The following is a 15,950-nucleotide window of genomic DNA, read 5'->3' on the forward strand; positions in this document are numbered from 1 at the left end:
CACTGAAAACTCACTATGCAAACTGAAAGGCAATTTTGAGCACACGCATGAGTCAGAAACTCTTATCATTATTTTCTCTAAGTCATTTCTTGATTTCTTTCAGAGCTCCTTATTTTAGTTCTCAGATATTTTTGAGCATGATCCACTCCCCATGGACCTGGATGTATGTACTTAGTTCTATTTGTCATTGCCACGGGATCCCATAAATACAAGTCGAAACCAAGACTTTGGACATGCAACCCAGCAGTTGCATTAAGGACCACTTGTTTTTCAGAAAAGATGGAAACAGAATGATCAGATTTTACATCTGCTGGGAAAGAAAATGAAGTAATGTTTTGCCAACAGAAGATTGTCATACTTGATGCTTCATAATTCTATTTTGTGAATACTAGCACTAATAAAACATAGAGAAATGCTTTCATACTTATGATAACTAGCTTGACCATTTTTAAAAAGTATTTATTTACTTGGCTGTGTCAGGTCTTAGTTTTAGCACGGGGATCCTTTGCTGGGGCGCACAGACTCTAGTTGCGGTGCACAGGCCTCGCTTTTCCGCAGCATGTGGGATCCTAGTTCATTGACCAGGAACTGTACTCATGTTCCCTGTACTGCAAGGCAAATTCTTAACCACTGGACCGACCACCAGGGAAGTCCCTACCTTGACCATTTTAAACATAGAACATATTAATTGTTTCTTCTAAATTTTGTATTATCAGAAACTATGATGAATTAATTCAATGTGTATTTATTGCCTAACCTATAACAGAGTCAAACCCAAAGTGTGCAAGTAGGCTGCCTGTTCATGTATAAGCTACACAGTCTCCTAGCTCTCTGCCCTCACATTGAATTCCCTACCTGTGATCCTACACCCTCCCAGGTTTTCTTATTCAAGACCCAAATGCCTCTCCATCCTTTAGGAAAACGTTCTTCATCTCTCTTCTACCTTCCCCAGCCCAAAAGAAGTCACTGCCTCCCAGAATTCCTATTTTATTATCACCTACTGCATTCTACCTGCCATTAGATGTTTCTGTGTACATGATGTCTCTGCTAGGAGACATAAAGCTACTTGAGATCTAGGAGTGGGTTAATTCATTCTGGCATTTCCCAACAGATGGATAGCATTTGAATGGATGGAAAGCAAGTACCCAAGCCAACTTGTGGGCTTCCCTGGTATCTCAGTGGTATAGAATCTGCCCTCCAGTGTACATGATGCAGGTTCCATCCCTGGTCAGGAAGATCCCTGGAGAAGGAAATGGCTGCCCACTCCAGTATTCTTGCCTGGGAAATGCCATGGACATGGGATTACAAAAGAGTCAGATACAACTTAGCGAGTAAACAATGACAAGTTAACTTGCAAAAATCCAGTACCTTAACTGTAGTGCTACTGAGAATTGTCTAAATTTGAATTACTAGACTAGAGATCTCTTCAAGAAAATTAGAGATACCAAGGGAACATTTCATGAAAGATGGGCTCAATAAATGACAGAAATGGTATGGGCCTAATAGAAGCAGAAGATATTAAGAAGAGGTGGCAAGAATACACAGGAGAACTACACAAAAAGATCTTCACAACCCAGATAATCACGATGGTATGATCACTCACCTAGAGCCAGACATCCTGGAATGCAAAGTCAAGTGGGTCTTAGGAAGCATCATTACGAACAAAGCTAGTGGAGGTGATGGAATTCCAGTTGAGCTATTTCAAATCCTAAAAGATGATGCTGTGAAGGTGCTGCACTCAATATGCCAGCAAATTTGGAAAACTCAGCAGTGGCCACAGGACTGGAAAAGGTCAGTTTTCATTCCAATCCCAAAGAAAGGTAATGCTAAAGAATGCTCAAATTACTGCACAATTACAGTCATCTCACACACTAGTAAAGTAATGGTCAAAATTCTCCAAGCCAGGCTTCAACAATACACGAACCATGAACTTCCAGATGTTCAAGCTGGATTTAGAAGTACATGAACTGGTTCCAGAAAGACATCTATTTCTGCTTTAGTGACTATGCCAAAGTCTCTGACTGTGTGGATCACTACAAACTGGAAGATTCTTCAAGAGATGAAAATACCAGACCACATGACTTGTCTCCTGAGAAATATGTATGTAGATCAAGAAGCAACAGTTAATACTGGACATGGAACAACAGACTGGTTCCAACTAGGGAAAGGAGTACATGAGGCTATATATTGTCATCCTGCTTATTTAACTTATATGCAGAGTACATCATGAGAAACAGTGGGGTGGATGAAGCACAAGCTTAAATAAAGGTTGCTGGGAGAAATATCTATAACCTCAGATATGCAGATGACACCAACCTTATAGCAGAAAGCCAAGAAGAACTATAGAGCCTTTTGATGAAAGTGAAAGAGGAGAGTGAAAAAGTTAAAGCTCAATATTCAGAAAACTAAGATCATGGCTTCTGGTCCCATGACTTCATGGCAGATAGATGGGGAAACAGTGCAAACAGTGACGGACTTTATTATTTTGGGCTCCAAAATCACTGCAGATGGTGACTGCAACCATGAAATTAAAAGACACTTACTCCTTGGAAGAAAAGTTATGGCCAACCTAGACAGCATATTAAAGAGCAGAGAAATTACTTTGCCAACCAAGGTCTGTCTAGTCAAAGCTGTGGTTTTTCCAGTAATCATGTATGGATGTGTGTGTTGGACTATAAAGAAAGCTGAGTGCTGAAGAATTGATGCTCTTCTCCAACTGTGGTGTTGGAGAAGACTTTTGAGAGTCCCTTGAACTGCGAGGAAATCCAACCAGTTCATCCTAAAGGAAATCAGTCCTGAATATTCATTGGAAGGACTGATGCTGAAGCTGAAACTCCAATACTTTGGCCACCTAATGCGAAAAACTGACTCATTTGAAAAGACCCTGATGCTGGGAAAGATTGAAGGTGAGAAGAGAAGGGGATGAGATGGAAGAGAGGATGAGATGGTTGGATGGCATCACCGACTCAATGGACATGAGTTTGAGTAAACTCCGCGAGTTGGTGATGGACAGTCAGGCCCGGCGTGCTGCAGTCCATGGGGTTGCAGAGTCGGACATGAGTGAGCGACTGAACTGAACTGACTGGGTTACTAGGAGTGAGGAGTACATTTCCACCTGCTTCTTGATGCAGGAGATAATGTGGAAGAGAAGGCAACAGACAATGATTAAGGACATAAAACGTGTGAGATGAACTAGATGCCTTCTGTTTCTTCCCCTAGCCACTGGCTGAATAGGAAATATTGTGGCATGTGTTTTTCTGAGTTATTTCTCCTTTTCGTGTCATCCTCCTTTCACCTACTTATAGTAATTGGAGCAAAACTTAATGATTAGGTATTGGTATTTAGGCTACAAATCATTTTAAAATCCATCATATCACTTTATACTCAGAAGAGACCTGTGAGACAGGTGGGCAGGTACTATCCAAATGTGAAAATTGTCTTGGGTGGCTGAACCCTTGGCCAACATCACCCACTGTACATGGGTTGGTCAGAGAACAGCATTCTGGAGCGGATGGACACGTGAGGGTCTGAGAGGCATGGGCCACACTGTCACTTTATAACTCTTCATTTACTAACCAAATCTATTATTTTTAGAATGTTCTCTTTGGCTATATTTTTTCATTTTTCTTTATTAAGTTTTCAATTCTCTATCTTTGGGTCCATTTTATGTCTTTTGTCTAGATTCTTGAGGTAAAGAGTCCATTTTTTTCAAATTTTTTTTTTCTAAATAGGATGCATATAAGACTATAATGTTTCCTCTGAATAACACTTATTTTTACATAAGCTAAAAATTCAACTTTGACTTCATCCTCAAATCCAATTTTGTTTAAGAATACAATTAAAAATCCCTAATGGATACATATATGCAACTATGCTTTTTGTTAATTTCCAGTTTTATAGCATTATGGTCAATGGATATGCTTTGTTTGTTTGTTTGTTTGTTTGTTTTGGAGTGGTAAAGAATTTATTGAGCTATTTGATAGTAAAATATATCATCAGTTTTATTCCATGTGAGTAATTTATTTTACATCCCAGTGTTGCTGAGAAATTATGATCTCTTAAATGTTCTTAATGGACAGTTGTTCCATGAAGCTAAAATTACTTCATAGAATCCTGTTAATACTATTAATATAAAGTCACAGAAAGAAAAATGGGGAATAAGATATAAAAATATAATTTAAAAACATGTTTTTATAGCTAGCGAAAGTCATTTACAAACTTTGTAAATGAAAAATGAAAAACAAAAAGGCAATTAAAAAACGTATTTCTTCTTTGGAGCGACCTTCTAATTATTCCAAGGTGTTAAAAGGGCAATATTAGGCGCAAGTCTCTCTTTTAAGGACCATACACATTCCAAGCCAAAGCGCAGCAAAGGAGAGTTGATGCTAATACCAAAGTGTTGGTCAGCAGAGATTTGTCTCAAAGTGGGATGATAAAAGACCAGTAGCATGGACAGCCGATTTATACAAGGAATGGTCATATAAATGCAGAATCCTGGGCTTTGAGATTCTGAATCTTTACTCCAAACCTAGGGAAGCAGAATCTGTATTTAACAAGGTTCCCAGATAATCTGAATGTTCATTAATAGTCCAGTGGCATTAGGGTAAAGTTCTGAAACTTCTCTTGCCTAATGCGGACTCTTGGACCACAGTTGACCCCACAGCCAGGTGGGGTCAAGTGGCTTCTGATGTGCTGGGTGGCGAGCAGGATAAGCTGTGAATTAAGCTTATCTGAGAGTGACAAGCAACACAGAGGGCTGAGGAGCAGAGGTAAGAGGAAAGAAAGGAAGCGGGTTCCTCTGAAGTGAGCTGTGTATGTCACTTAGACACAGCCACTGGGGTTCACCCTTTTCAGAGCTCTCTGACCTGAAAGTTTGTGTTCTAGAGATTTAGAAACATTTTCTACACAGAGGAGACATCCTGAGTTCATCTTTAAACTTCATAGCTTACTTGAAAAAATTTAGGTTTTTATGATTTGAAAGTATGCTAGTGATATGCTTTAAAATTTTATTTTAGAGTAGCTGTCTGTCTAAATTTGGAAGAATATTTGAAAGTCTCTAAGTTTATCTTGTCTTTACTTTTTGAGAAAGTCAGGCTGCCTGTATTCAAAGTATCTAAATATTTCCTTTAGAACCAGTATTATTGTCTTGACCTGAACTTAAAAACAAACAAAAAAATTAATTGAGGTATTAATCCTACTGAATTAATAAAATAGTTTATAAGAAAATGACAGATACACAGAAATGTAGGATATCCAAATTTCTACAACACTTTATGTAAAAAATTCTTTCTATAACAGCTCTGGCAGATGATCATTCATCTCACACATTTCAAATGATAGGGAACTTGTCACACTTCAAGGCAGTCACTCCATTGTAGGACAGTTCTCATATTTTGAAAAATCATGTGATGGAGAATCAGAAAACATATTAGTCCAAGTTAACTTACTCCTATCCCCAAACCACTTGCTCCAATCTAGGGGCTCAAACTAGAAAAAAAATTCCAATCACAGGTCAGATTGAAATAGGCCTGAGCCCAGTCCCCAGGGACTTGGCACAGGATCTCATATGCTGCTGGCATCTCCCATGGTCCCAGTTATAATAAGAGAATAGAGGCTGAATCTTATTTCCAGATGACACACCTTCAGAGAACCATCAAAGTTTAGAATAGAAGGAACCCATAAGAGAGTCCTGGTCGGGGTTCAGTCAGGAAAAGAGGAATCAGCTGGCTATTCACAGGGTTTAATGCAGGAAATTGGATACACAGAAGATAGAGAGCTGCAAAAGTGAAAAGAGGGCCACTGAAGCAACGCACGGGCAGTCACTGCAGGAAGCAAGTATAACGTCTCAGACAGGACGAGCAAAGGGAAGGGAATCTAGAAACTCCTAAGAAAGTGTCATGGAGCTGGGACCCAGCCCTCGGAGGATACTGCCTGGCTGCTGCCCCCCTTCCCCTCGGCTAGGGGCGAGTCCCAGGAGGCTGGTCTGGAAGTGAAGGGAACAAAAAAATGAGAATATCCAGCCAGCTCAGATATATAATCTTCATCATCAGATCTCTATTTCCCTGGGGCATCAGAAATTATATTTTTAGATTGCTTAAGATTACCTTAAAATATTCACAGATGGTCTAAATACAGGCAGAAAAGTACAGGGGCTCTGTGAAATATTGAATCTCCGCTCTGCCACTTTCAAGGTGATCTTGAGTAAATCACTTTGTTTTCTTGTTACCTGGTGATAACAATGTTCATTTAGTTATTCAACAAATACATGGAGTACCTACCATGTGCCTGCCATTGCTCTAATGGTTGGGGACCAGTGAATCACTCTGCACTCAATGAGCTTTCCATTGCCATTCAGGAAGGCAGGAAATAAACCAATAAATATATGAAATGTTAGGTGGCAGTAAATAATATTTAAAAAATAGATAAAAGTAGGCAAGTAGAGAATGACAAGAGGGATATATTTACAGAGTGCACAGCGAAGACCTGTCCAATGATGTAACATCTTCAGGAAAGGAGGGAGGCATGTCAAGGTCTGGAGAAGAGCTTTTCAAAGAGCAGGAACTAGACGTGCCAGGGTCCTGCAATGGAGCCTGCTTAGCAAATTCAGCGGGTTGAAGACAGACTGTGGCAGAGGCAGCAAGGGAGACAGGGGGCCATGTAGAAAGCTGTTGCTGTCATCTAGGCAGAAAATGATGGTGGCTTGGTAGTGGGTGTTAGGTGGAGATGTTGAGAAGTGATTGCATTATGGGTAACTTTGGAAGGACAAGTCAACAACATTGCTGATATACAGAGAGAGGAGAAGTAAAGGTTGTTCTCAGAGTCTGGGCAGCAGGAAGCATGAAGAGGTTACTGAGAAGGGAAAGAGAGATGGAAGAGGTGGTAAATCATGAGAAGTCTGTTATGAAATAATAAATCAATGAAATAAATAAGATGATAAAACTAGTGTGTTCCTTGCTTACAATAAGGTTTGGCCAATCTTAGCCCCCTTATCTTTTATTCTTTGTTACCTATTTATGTTTTCAGAATGCATTTGTGAACTATCCACACACCTCTCCCTTTTTACTCACTACTTCTCTGTAGATCAATATACAGTCAAAACATTTCCATGACAGGCAGAGGTCAGCTAAACCTCACCCAGAAAAACCTCCGACAGACTGCAGAATCAGCAGAGATAGATACATTTCATTTTCAAATAAAGAAAGAAAAATATCTGATGCCAAAACAACATGCATGGCAATCCTCCTAGTTCCTCAAAGTCCTTGAAATACTTCAGTACCTAAAAGTTTCTCTGGCACTGCTTGTTTTTTAATAGAAATTCTGTGAAGAGTGAAATGTAATATTTCATAGGCATTTTTCTTTGAATTTCTGAAGAGAGACTAGAAAACTGAAGTTACCCCAAAAAAAAAACTATATAAATGCTTACTGCATATAAATCTCTTGGCAAAATTTCCTAGTTGTTTTTGTCTAAAATTTTGAAGCATAATATTAAAAGGAAATAAGTGATGCAAATGTATTAGACAAATATGTCTCAGCTATATTTTATCAAAAGCCAACCCCTCAAATAACAAACATATAAATAGAAGCATACAGTCAACATACAAAAAATATGCTTGGTTCTTTAAAATTCTTTACTGCAGATTCATTTGAAATGTCAGTATTCAGTTCACATATCTCTATACTCTTAAGAATCATCAGCATTTAATTTATGAGTGTTTTTAGGTGGGAAAGATTCTGCTGTTTAAAATTCAGTTCAATCCCCTTAGTTTGAATTGAGGAATACTTACATCTTGTGTTTTTCCCAAAGCCCTCCTATAGAGCCCTCCCAATTTCCCATAATTAATCAAATCTTTAATCCAAGGTAGGATGCAGCCGCCACCCACCTTCCCCACGCCAGCTTAGAGGCAATAACAGAGAATAGCAGAGCCCAGGGACAAATAACACATTTGTCCCGTGGTTGCTGCTCCTCTGTTCCCCAGGAACAGTGTATGTATGGCTTCTGACTATGTGTGGCTTCATGTAGCATTCGAAGCTGGGTATAACGATGGCTTTTGAAATAAACCCTGCAACCAGCCAAAAAGCAGCTGAGGGCCCACTGTGGACAGGGAGCACACAAGAACAGACCAGCTTGCCTCAAGGATTGTGTGCCTTGAATGTGTTCATGAAATTACCCAGCAGTGGAAGGACAAAGCCCCCAGCTTTGCCAAGGAGACACAGAGGCAAACAAGGACCTCTTTCTGTGCTTGGCAAGGAGGAGCATTGGCAGAGGCAACTGAACCCTTGTAGACATCTTAGGTTTATGACTCATGGTTGTTAATACTGAATTGTGGTATGATAGGAACTTCTCAGGCTTCTCAAGGTACACAGTGGAAAGCAAAGTTCTCAACAAATATGCCAGCATTTAAAATGCAGCAAAGTAGTTGGCACTGGCTGTGAGAGGCCTGGAACTGACTACACAGTCTTTTGTTCGTGGGTTTCCAAGTATAACTTTCCTAACTCATGACCAGAAAATAATTTATCCCCAGGAAGAATCTACTTATTAACACTTATTTATTTATTTATTTTTTTGGTAAGCTTTAATCCTGTAAGTCCCATGTTTAAAGCAGGAGCAAGGTTTACCCAGGTTTCATCATTGTAATTATTAGCAGTTTTAACTCTTCTGACACCAAGTCCATTTTCTAACTGGGGTAGCCCTGCCCTTTGACTTAGATGGGAAAGAAAATTGGTTTTGACTGGTATGTTTTTAAATTTCAGGGATAGTTGCTGTTCTCTTCTGTGGAGTCACGCAGGCACATTATACCTACAACAACCTGTCATTGGATTCCAAAATGAGGACTAAACAGGTAAAAGAAGAAACTCACTACAGGCTTTGTCTCTCTTCTCAGTGTAATGATTATGGAGCAATTCTGGCAGTGCACTCAGAAAGAATTTCATTAGCAAGGGAAGAAAGTAAGCTTAAGGCTTCATTATAGGTTGGATATTTATAGATTTTTTTTCTTCCTTCAGGATAACTATTAACAATTCTCTTGGTAAGCAAAAATATAGTTATAATACTCTTTCCCTCCTGAGAAATGTGGAACATAGACTGTCAGTCTTGAAGATGAAAGGCCCACAGTCAGTAATAATTCACAGTCACTTACATCTAAAAGCATTGTAAAGCATGTGAGATTGGGTAGTTATATAGAGAGAAGGAAATGAAGAAGAAGAAAGACAGGAATGTTTGGTCTTTAATTGGGTGCTTTTGCTTCCAAGTAAACTCAACTGCCAGTTGTCGCACAAGCAGAATGTATCTCCCATATGCCAGGAACACATCTGTTTCAATATTTGCACATAAACACTCAAAGATTCCTTCCACCAACATTTGCTGCATAACCACTCTGTGCCAAGCACCGTGCTAAGTACTAGGAATAAAAGGGCAGATAATACATGACCCTGCCTAAAGTGGTTCATTTTCAAGTCTGTTGAGGCTGATCAAGATGTGCAATGAGCAATTAATGATCCACAGTGTGGTAAGTACTGTGATAGAAATATCTGTAAAGGTTGTTTGAGGAAAATTCAGTAGGACCTCCTCCCACGGTTAGGATTGGGACAGTGAAGAGAAAGTTTCCAGAGATGATAAGCCTGATCTGGAGCTTGCAATGGTGAGGGATGAGAAGGTAGTAAGAAGGACATTTGAGGCCAAGGTTGTATTAATATCATGGACAAAAGTTTTGAAACAGTTGATTGAGCACTTTAAATAGTTCCAAGTGCCTGGTGAATGGGGAAGGGCTGAAGTTATAGTGGAACATAGTATGATAGAGACCACAGACAGAGCCAGAGACCAGCTTATGGAGGGACTTTCATACCTTATGAAGAAGTTTAGATTTTATCCTAAAGGTAATGAGGAGTGGCTTAAACAACAGAAATTTATTCTTACATCCCAGGTGGCACTGGTGGTAAAGAACCCACCTTCCAATACAGGAGACATAAGAGACATGGGTTCCATCCCTGGGTTGGGAAGCTCCCTTGGAGGAGGGCATGGCAACCCACTCCAGTATTCTTGCCTGGAGAATCCCATGGACAGAGGAGCCAGGCGATCTATGGTCCATAGCATCACAAAGAGTCAGACATGACTGAAGTGACTTAGCACACAGCACATGGCTCTGGAGGCTAGAAGTCTGAGATGAAAGCATAGGCAGGATTAGTTCCTTCTAAAGTTTGTGAGGAAGAACCTGTTCTAGTTCTCAGTTTTGACCTTCTGGTGATTTTCTGACAAACTTTAGTGTTCTTTGGCCTGTAGAGACGTCATCCTAATCTCTGCCTTCATGTTCACATGATACTCTCCCTATGAGCCTGTCTGTCTCTAAATTCCCCGTTTTTTTATAAGGATACCAGTCATATTAGAATAGGGACCCATCCTACTCCAGTATTACCTCATCTTGGCTTAACCAATTACATTTTTTAATGACCCTATTTCCAAAATCGTCAGATTTGGAGGTACTGGGTGTTAGGAATTCAACATGTGAATTTGGGAAAACATCACTAACAGAAGTCATTGACATATCTTAGGTAGAGTAGTTTTAGGATAATTGAAGTTTCATTTTAGAAATATCACTGTGACAGGCAGGGAGAGTGTGGATCAAGTGACACTTGTATCAGCTAGCTTTTGCTGTGTAACAAGCATCCCAGTGACATTCAACAATACACATTTATTTATCTTGCATTTACAGGGTTCAGCTCTTTTCACTGGGTTAATCTGGTTGGCTCTACTTGCCTTAACTGGGCAGATTCATTGAGTTTGGTGGGGCTCTATTCTAGAGTGGGCTTGGCTGGTGCACCATAGCCAGTCATACATGTCTATCATTCTTCTCCTGGCGGAAGAACAAACCCCAGTGTACAAGACCATTTCAAGCCTTTACTTGCATCACATTTCCTAAATATCCTATAGACAAAGGAAATCATATAGCTGAGCCCAGGGTCAAAAGGCCCACAGTGGAGAGCACTGTAAAGTTACATGACAAGGATCATAGATATAGAAAATGTATAGAATTGGACCAAATGATTGCAATCTGTCCCCAAATACAAATGGAGGTAAAGAGGTTCCCATACTAAGTCTAATGATGCTGAGAACATCTGAGATGATATTGGGGCAGTGGGAGTGGAAAAGGCCAAAAAGACATCTCAGCAAATGTATAATTGGCTGGGAATTCCAAACCAGTTTTCAAAGACTTACCTTCAAGTTCTGTAAAATGGCTATTGTTTTCATTCTCTTTGTCATGTCCCAAGCTCAGCTGGACCTGAACCCAGCTCCCACCCACCCAGGGACTCTACAAGGTCACCCTTACCTCTCTGCTCATCAGAAGACTCAGAAGATACAATTGCAGAAATTTTAAGGACCCCCAATTTTTAAAATTGAACACAAAAATTATACCAATACCTAGAAATGTCTAATATATAGCCTTCCATCTAGGATCCTTTTAATTATGGAGACAACTAGCATTCTCTAGAGTTTAAAGGGCAATCTCTTGAGCTGGTTTTTCCTGACCTCATATGGTTCTCTGAACATTTGTATTCTGGGCAACTGAACTCTGTTTAGGCGCTTGCACTTTCAAGTCACACTGCTCAGCGGAACTTCAAAGATAACTCATCTCATGGCGAGTCAGCAGCCCAGCACCTAGGGGAGACAAAGCCAAAATCAGTGCCCCACAGCCTTCTGTTCTCTTCTGAGTGGCTTGACAAGCACTCCCTGATGGGCTGCCAGCATCCTTTTTTATAGCAGTTTCCTTTAGGGAAGGAGATTTTTGAAAGTTCATTCTTCAACATCCAGATAGTTCCATCCCTCCATCTTTGTTCCCCCCATCACCTTCTTTCCTAGGTGCCTGGTTCATTGTAGGAGCTTGATGAATGCTAATTCCCTTCCCCTCCCTTCTCGTACCTTTCTCACTTCTTTTATTCCAGGAACTCTCACTTTGTATTTATTTTTTCTCTCAATATATGCATATGTAGCATGTATGCATATTCGTACATGAATATATATGCATGCATCTACACGCATATTCCCCAATCAAGTACATAGAGTCTGGGGTCACCATTTTTTTTAAAAATGAGATTGAGCCCTTTAATTAACTTCACAGATCAGAAGTTCTTGGCCACATATGCACCAACGTAGCAAGCAAAGTTTAAACTCCATGTGGGAAACCAATTACAAATTGTAAAGAAAAGCTGAAGCAGATATTATAGAGGTAGCCACTGTTTCCTTTCTGAAAGGGGCAAAGGTTTAGAAGGTATTAAATGACATGGTTACAGAATACATTATCTTCCTCTGCATCTCCCTGAGTTGTGTTTATTATCAGTGGGTAAAGTGGCCCCTTTGCCTCCATCCCCAGGACTGGTTAATGGGAGTGAAGGAAATCAATTAATGAGTCTAGGGGAAACCTCTGAAAATCAGCTTTGTGTTATAAAATCCTTAGGTAATATAATTTACAAAGGAATTTTATTCATGGACTGTGCCTATACCAGCTAATCAAACAGCTACAACTGGAGACAAAGACTTTTGAGAATTAATATATCCTTTATAGCTTCAAGAATTAGAGTGCCTTTTTTAAAATGCAGTTTTACATTAAAATATGTTTTGTACTTGATAATGACCATCTAGATTCCAGTGAATTGCTTTTCACTCCAGTCCATGAACATGTAACATCCCTGTATGTTAAGGCATAAAGCAGCTTAATAGAGATACTCTGGTGCTGCTGCTCACCATGAGGATTTTTCATAGCAAAGCATTTGGGGAAAGAGTATATGAACACTGGTGGCAATTTTCCTGGACTCAGATTGGTTTGCTTATTTCAGGGTGTGCACATCTAGCCCTAAAGACAGACACACACTGACTCTTGACCTAGAAACTGAGAACCTTCAGAGATATTTGATATAGATATCAGCACATGGCACTCTGTAAGCTGAGAGATTTCACCCTGAACCATCCAGAAAACTACCAACACATCCCCTGACCCCACTCACACAAGTCTCAGCCTACCTCTCAACCTCTTCCTCCCTCATACCCTCAACCCACTAGCCAGGCCTGGGGGCTGGTAATCTGGGCCAGACCCCAGGGTGTTTCCATCAGCTGTCTCTTCCTTGCTTGAGGCTTACTTGCAAAACCATGTACTTCTTTTTTTTTTTTTTTCAGATTAAAGGGTATCCTTTAATTTTCCCTCCAACTTCCTATAAGGTTTTGGATTTTTTCAAAATTTGTTTTTCAAGTATAATTGATTTACAGCGTTGTGTTAATTTCTGCTCAAAGTAATTCAGTTATACATACATATACATTCTTTTTCATATTCTTTTCCACTCTGGTTTATCACAAGTCTACCATCCCTTTTAACTAGAAATTCTCCTTCCCTTCCTGCAGTTTTCACCTAAAAATTACTCCCAACAGATACACATGAGCATATAATATTAAGTTAAATAATTAACATCTATGGTGCATCAATGGGCTTCCCAGATGGCACAGTGGTAAAGAATTTGTCTGCCAATGCAGCAGATGCAGGAGACTCAGTTTTGATCCATGGGTCAGGAAGATCCCTTGGAGGAGGAAATGGCAGCCCACTCCAAGATATTCTTGCCTGGAGAATCCCATGGACAGAGGAGCCTGGCTGGCTACAGTCCATGTGGTCTCAAAGAGTTGGACACAACTGAGAAACATGATGCATTAACAGATACAAAGTGAAAGTGTTAGGTGCTCAGTCCTGTCAGACACTTTGCAACCCCATGAGCTGAAGCCTGCCAGATTCCTCTGTCCATGGAATTCTCCAGGCAAGAATACTGGAGTGGATAGCCATTCCCTTCTCCAGAAGATCTTCCTGACCCAAGGATCAAAACTTAAGTCTCCTGCATTGCAAGCAGATTCTTTACCATCTGAGCCATCTGGGAAGCCCAACAGGTAAAAAAAAAGTACGTATTTAATTTTTACTTACTTCTTTACCTAAGAAGTGGCTCTTCTTATTATCACTGAATACCTTCATTCATTCATCTAATATTTTTTAAGAGCCTATTTTGTGCCAGCCACTCTTCAAGATGCTGGGATACAAGAGTGGATAAAAAAGAACTGCTAGTAGAGGAGCTTTAGAATAATCGAAATAAATAACCAAAGTTTACAATGCATTCATGGTCAGTTACAAGGCAATAATAATGCAAGAAAGGGAGGAAGGACTGTGTGTCTGGGAAAGCAGTGTTGCTATTTTAGACACTGTGGCCAAGGAAGGCCTCAAAAAGAAGATGATGCTTGAAAGAAAGAAAAGAGGGAACTATGTGGATAAAACTGGGGACCACATACACAATGGCACCCTGGGACAGAGTGACCACTGTGGCTGAGGTGGAGTGTTGTTGTTGTGTTAGTCACGTCAGTCATGTCCAACTCTTTGTGACCCCAGGGACTGTAGCCCGCCAGGCTCCTCTGTCCATGGGATTCTCCAGGCAAGAATACTGGAGTCGGTTGCCATGCCCTTTTCCAGATTAAAAGACTGGTTCCTCATTATTCCCAAAAGGAAATAGAACATGGAAAACTAAGGGACTTCAGCTCTTTTATACTTGGCAACCCAGAGGTGGAGTGTACCAGGTATGTAAGACAACATCAGAGCAAGTCTTAGGGAGCATCAACGAGGTGAGAAAACATCAGAGGTTTTTAAGTTCAAGCATGGCGTGATATGACTTAAAATTTTTAAAAAGGAAGGTGCCATGTGTTAGCTAGGAAGGCTGCAAAGTGGCAACATTTGAGGGCAACTGAGAATTAAGGATAGGTTTGTTATATTTGAGATGTATCAGTTCAGTTTAGTCGCCCAGTCATGTCCAACTCTTTGCAACCCCATGAATTGCAGCACGCCAGACCTCCCTGTCCATCACCAACTCCCAAAGGCCACCCAAACTCATGTCCATCAAGTTGGTGATGCCATCCAGCCATCTCATCCTCTGTCGTACCCTTTTCCTCCTGCCCCCAACCCCTCCCAGCATCAGACTCTTTTCCAGTGAGTCAGCTCTTTGCCTGAGGTGGCCACAGTATTGGAGTTTCAGCTTCAGAATCATTCCTTCCAAAGAACACCCAGGACTGATCTCCTTTAGAATGGACTGGTTGGATCTGCTTGCAGTCCAAGGAACTCTCAAGAGTCTTCTCCAACACCACAGTTCAAAAGCATCAATTCTTCGGCGTTCAGATTTCTTCACAGTCCAAATTTCACATCCATACATGACCACAGGAAAAACCATAGCCTTGACTAGACGGGCCTTTGTAATATTAGGCCAAAAAGCAGAGATGTTGATAGTTGGAAATAGAATTCTGGAGTTCAGGAGAGAAGTCTAGGCTAGAAATGTAGAAATCACCAGGATAGAGATGATATTGAAAACATGAGGTTGGATGAGATCTCTAAGGGAAAGACAGAGGAGAAATCCAAGAACCAAGCCTTGAGGTGCTCCAGTGGTGGTAAGAAATCAGAAACCAACAAGAGGACACTGTGAGGGAGTAGCCAGTGGGGAGAAGGAAAACCAAGAAAGTATGGTGTCCTGGGCGTCAAATGAAAAGAGTGGCTCAAGAAAGAGCGTAATGAATGATGCCAGATACTGCTGAAAGGGCAAGTGAGATGAAGAGCATGAACATCATTAATATTATTGATAAGAACCATATTGGTAGAGTGTCAAGGTAAAAGCCTGAACAATGGGTTCAAGAGAGCAAGGAAAGAAACAAATTGGAAACTGTGTATATAGACAAGTTTTTCAAAAAATGGGGAACAGAGAAGTGATCACTGAAGGGAGAAGTGAGGCCAAAAGATATATCTCTTTATTTTTAGATGGGAGAAATAACAGTATTTTTGTATGCTGATGGGAATAATACAGAGTAGAAGACCCTGTGTTAGAGGGTTCACCAAGACTTTTCAGTGGCAAAGGCAAATTTTAAACTTGGATTTTTTTTAAAAGATGTATTTATT

General features: G+C 40.3%; 1 protein-coding gene across 1 annotated transcript in view; it reads left to right on the forward strand.

Annotated features, from left to right (window-relative positions):
* SLC9A9 (solute carrier family 9 member A9) overlaps nucleotides 1–15,950 on the forward strand; it is a 649,412-nt gene that overhangs the window by 331,876 nt on the left and 301,586 nt on the right. The window contains exon 9 of the mRNA XM_068974483.1: nucleotides 8,752–8,840. Coding sequence (XP_068830584.1) covers nucleotides 8,752–8,840 — 89 coding nt within the window. The remainder of the gene's footprint in view (nucleotides 1–8,751; nucleotides 8,841–15,950) is intronic.

This window comes from Capricornis sumatraensis, chromosome 1, assembly GCF_032405125.1.
Source record: "Capricornis sumatraensis isolate serow.1 chromosome 1, serow.2, whole genome shotgun sequence".
Classification (NCBI taxonomy): domain Eukaryota; kingdom Metazoa; phylum Chordata; class Mammalia; order Artiodactyla; family Bovidae; genus Capricornis; species Capricornis sumatraensis.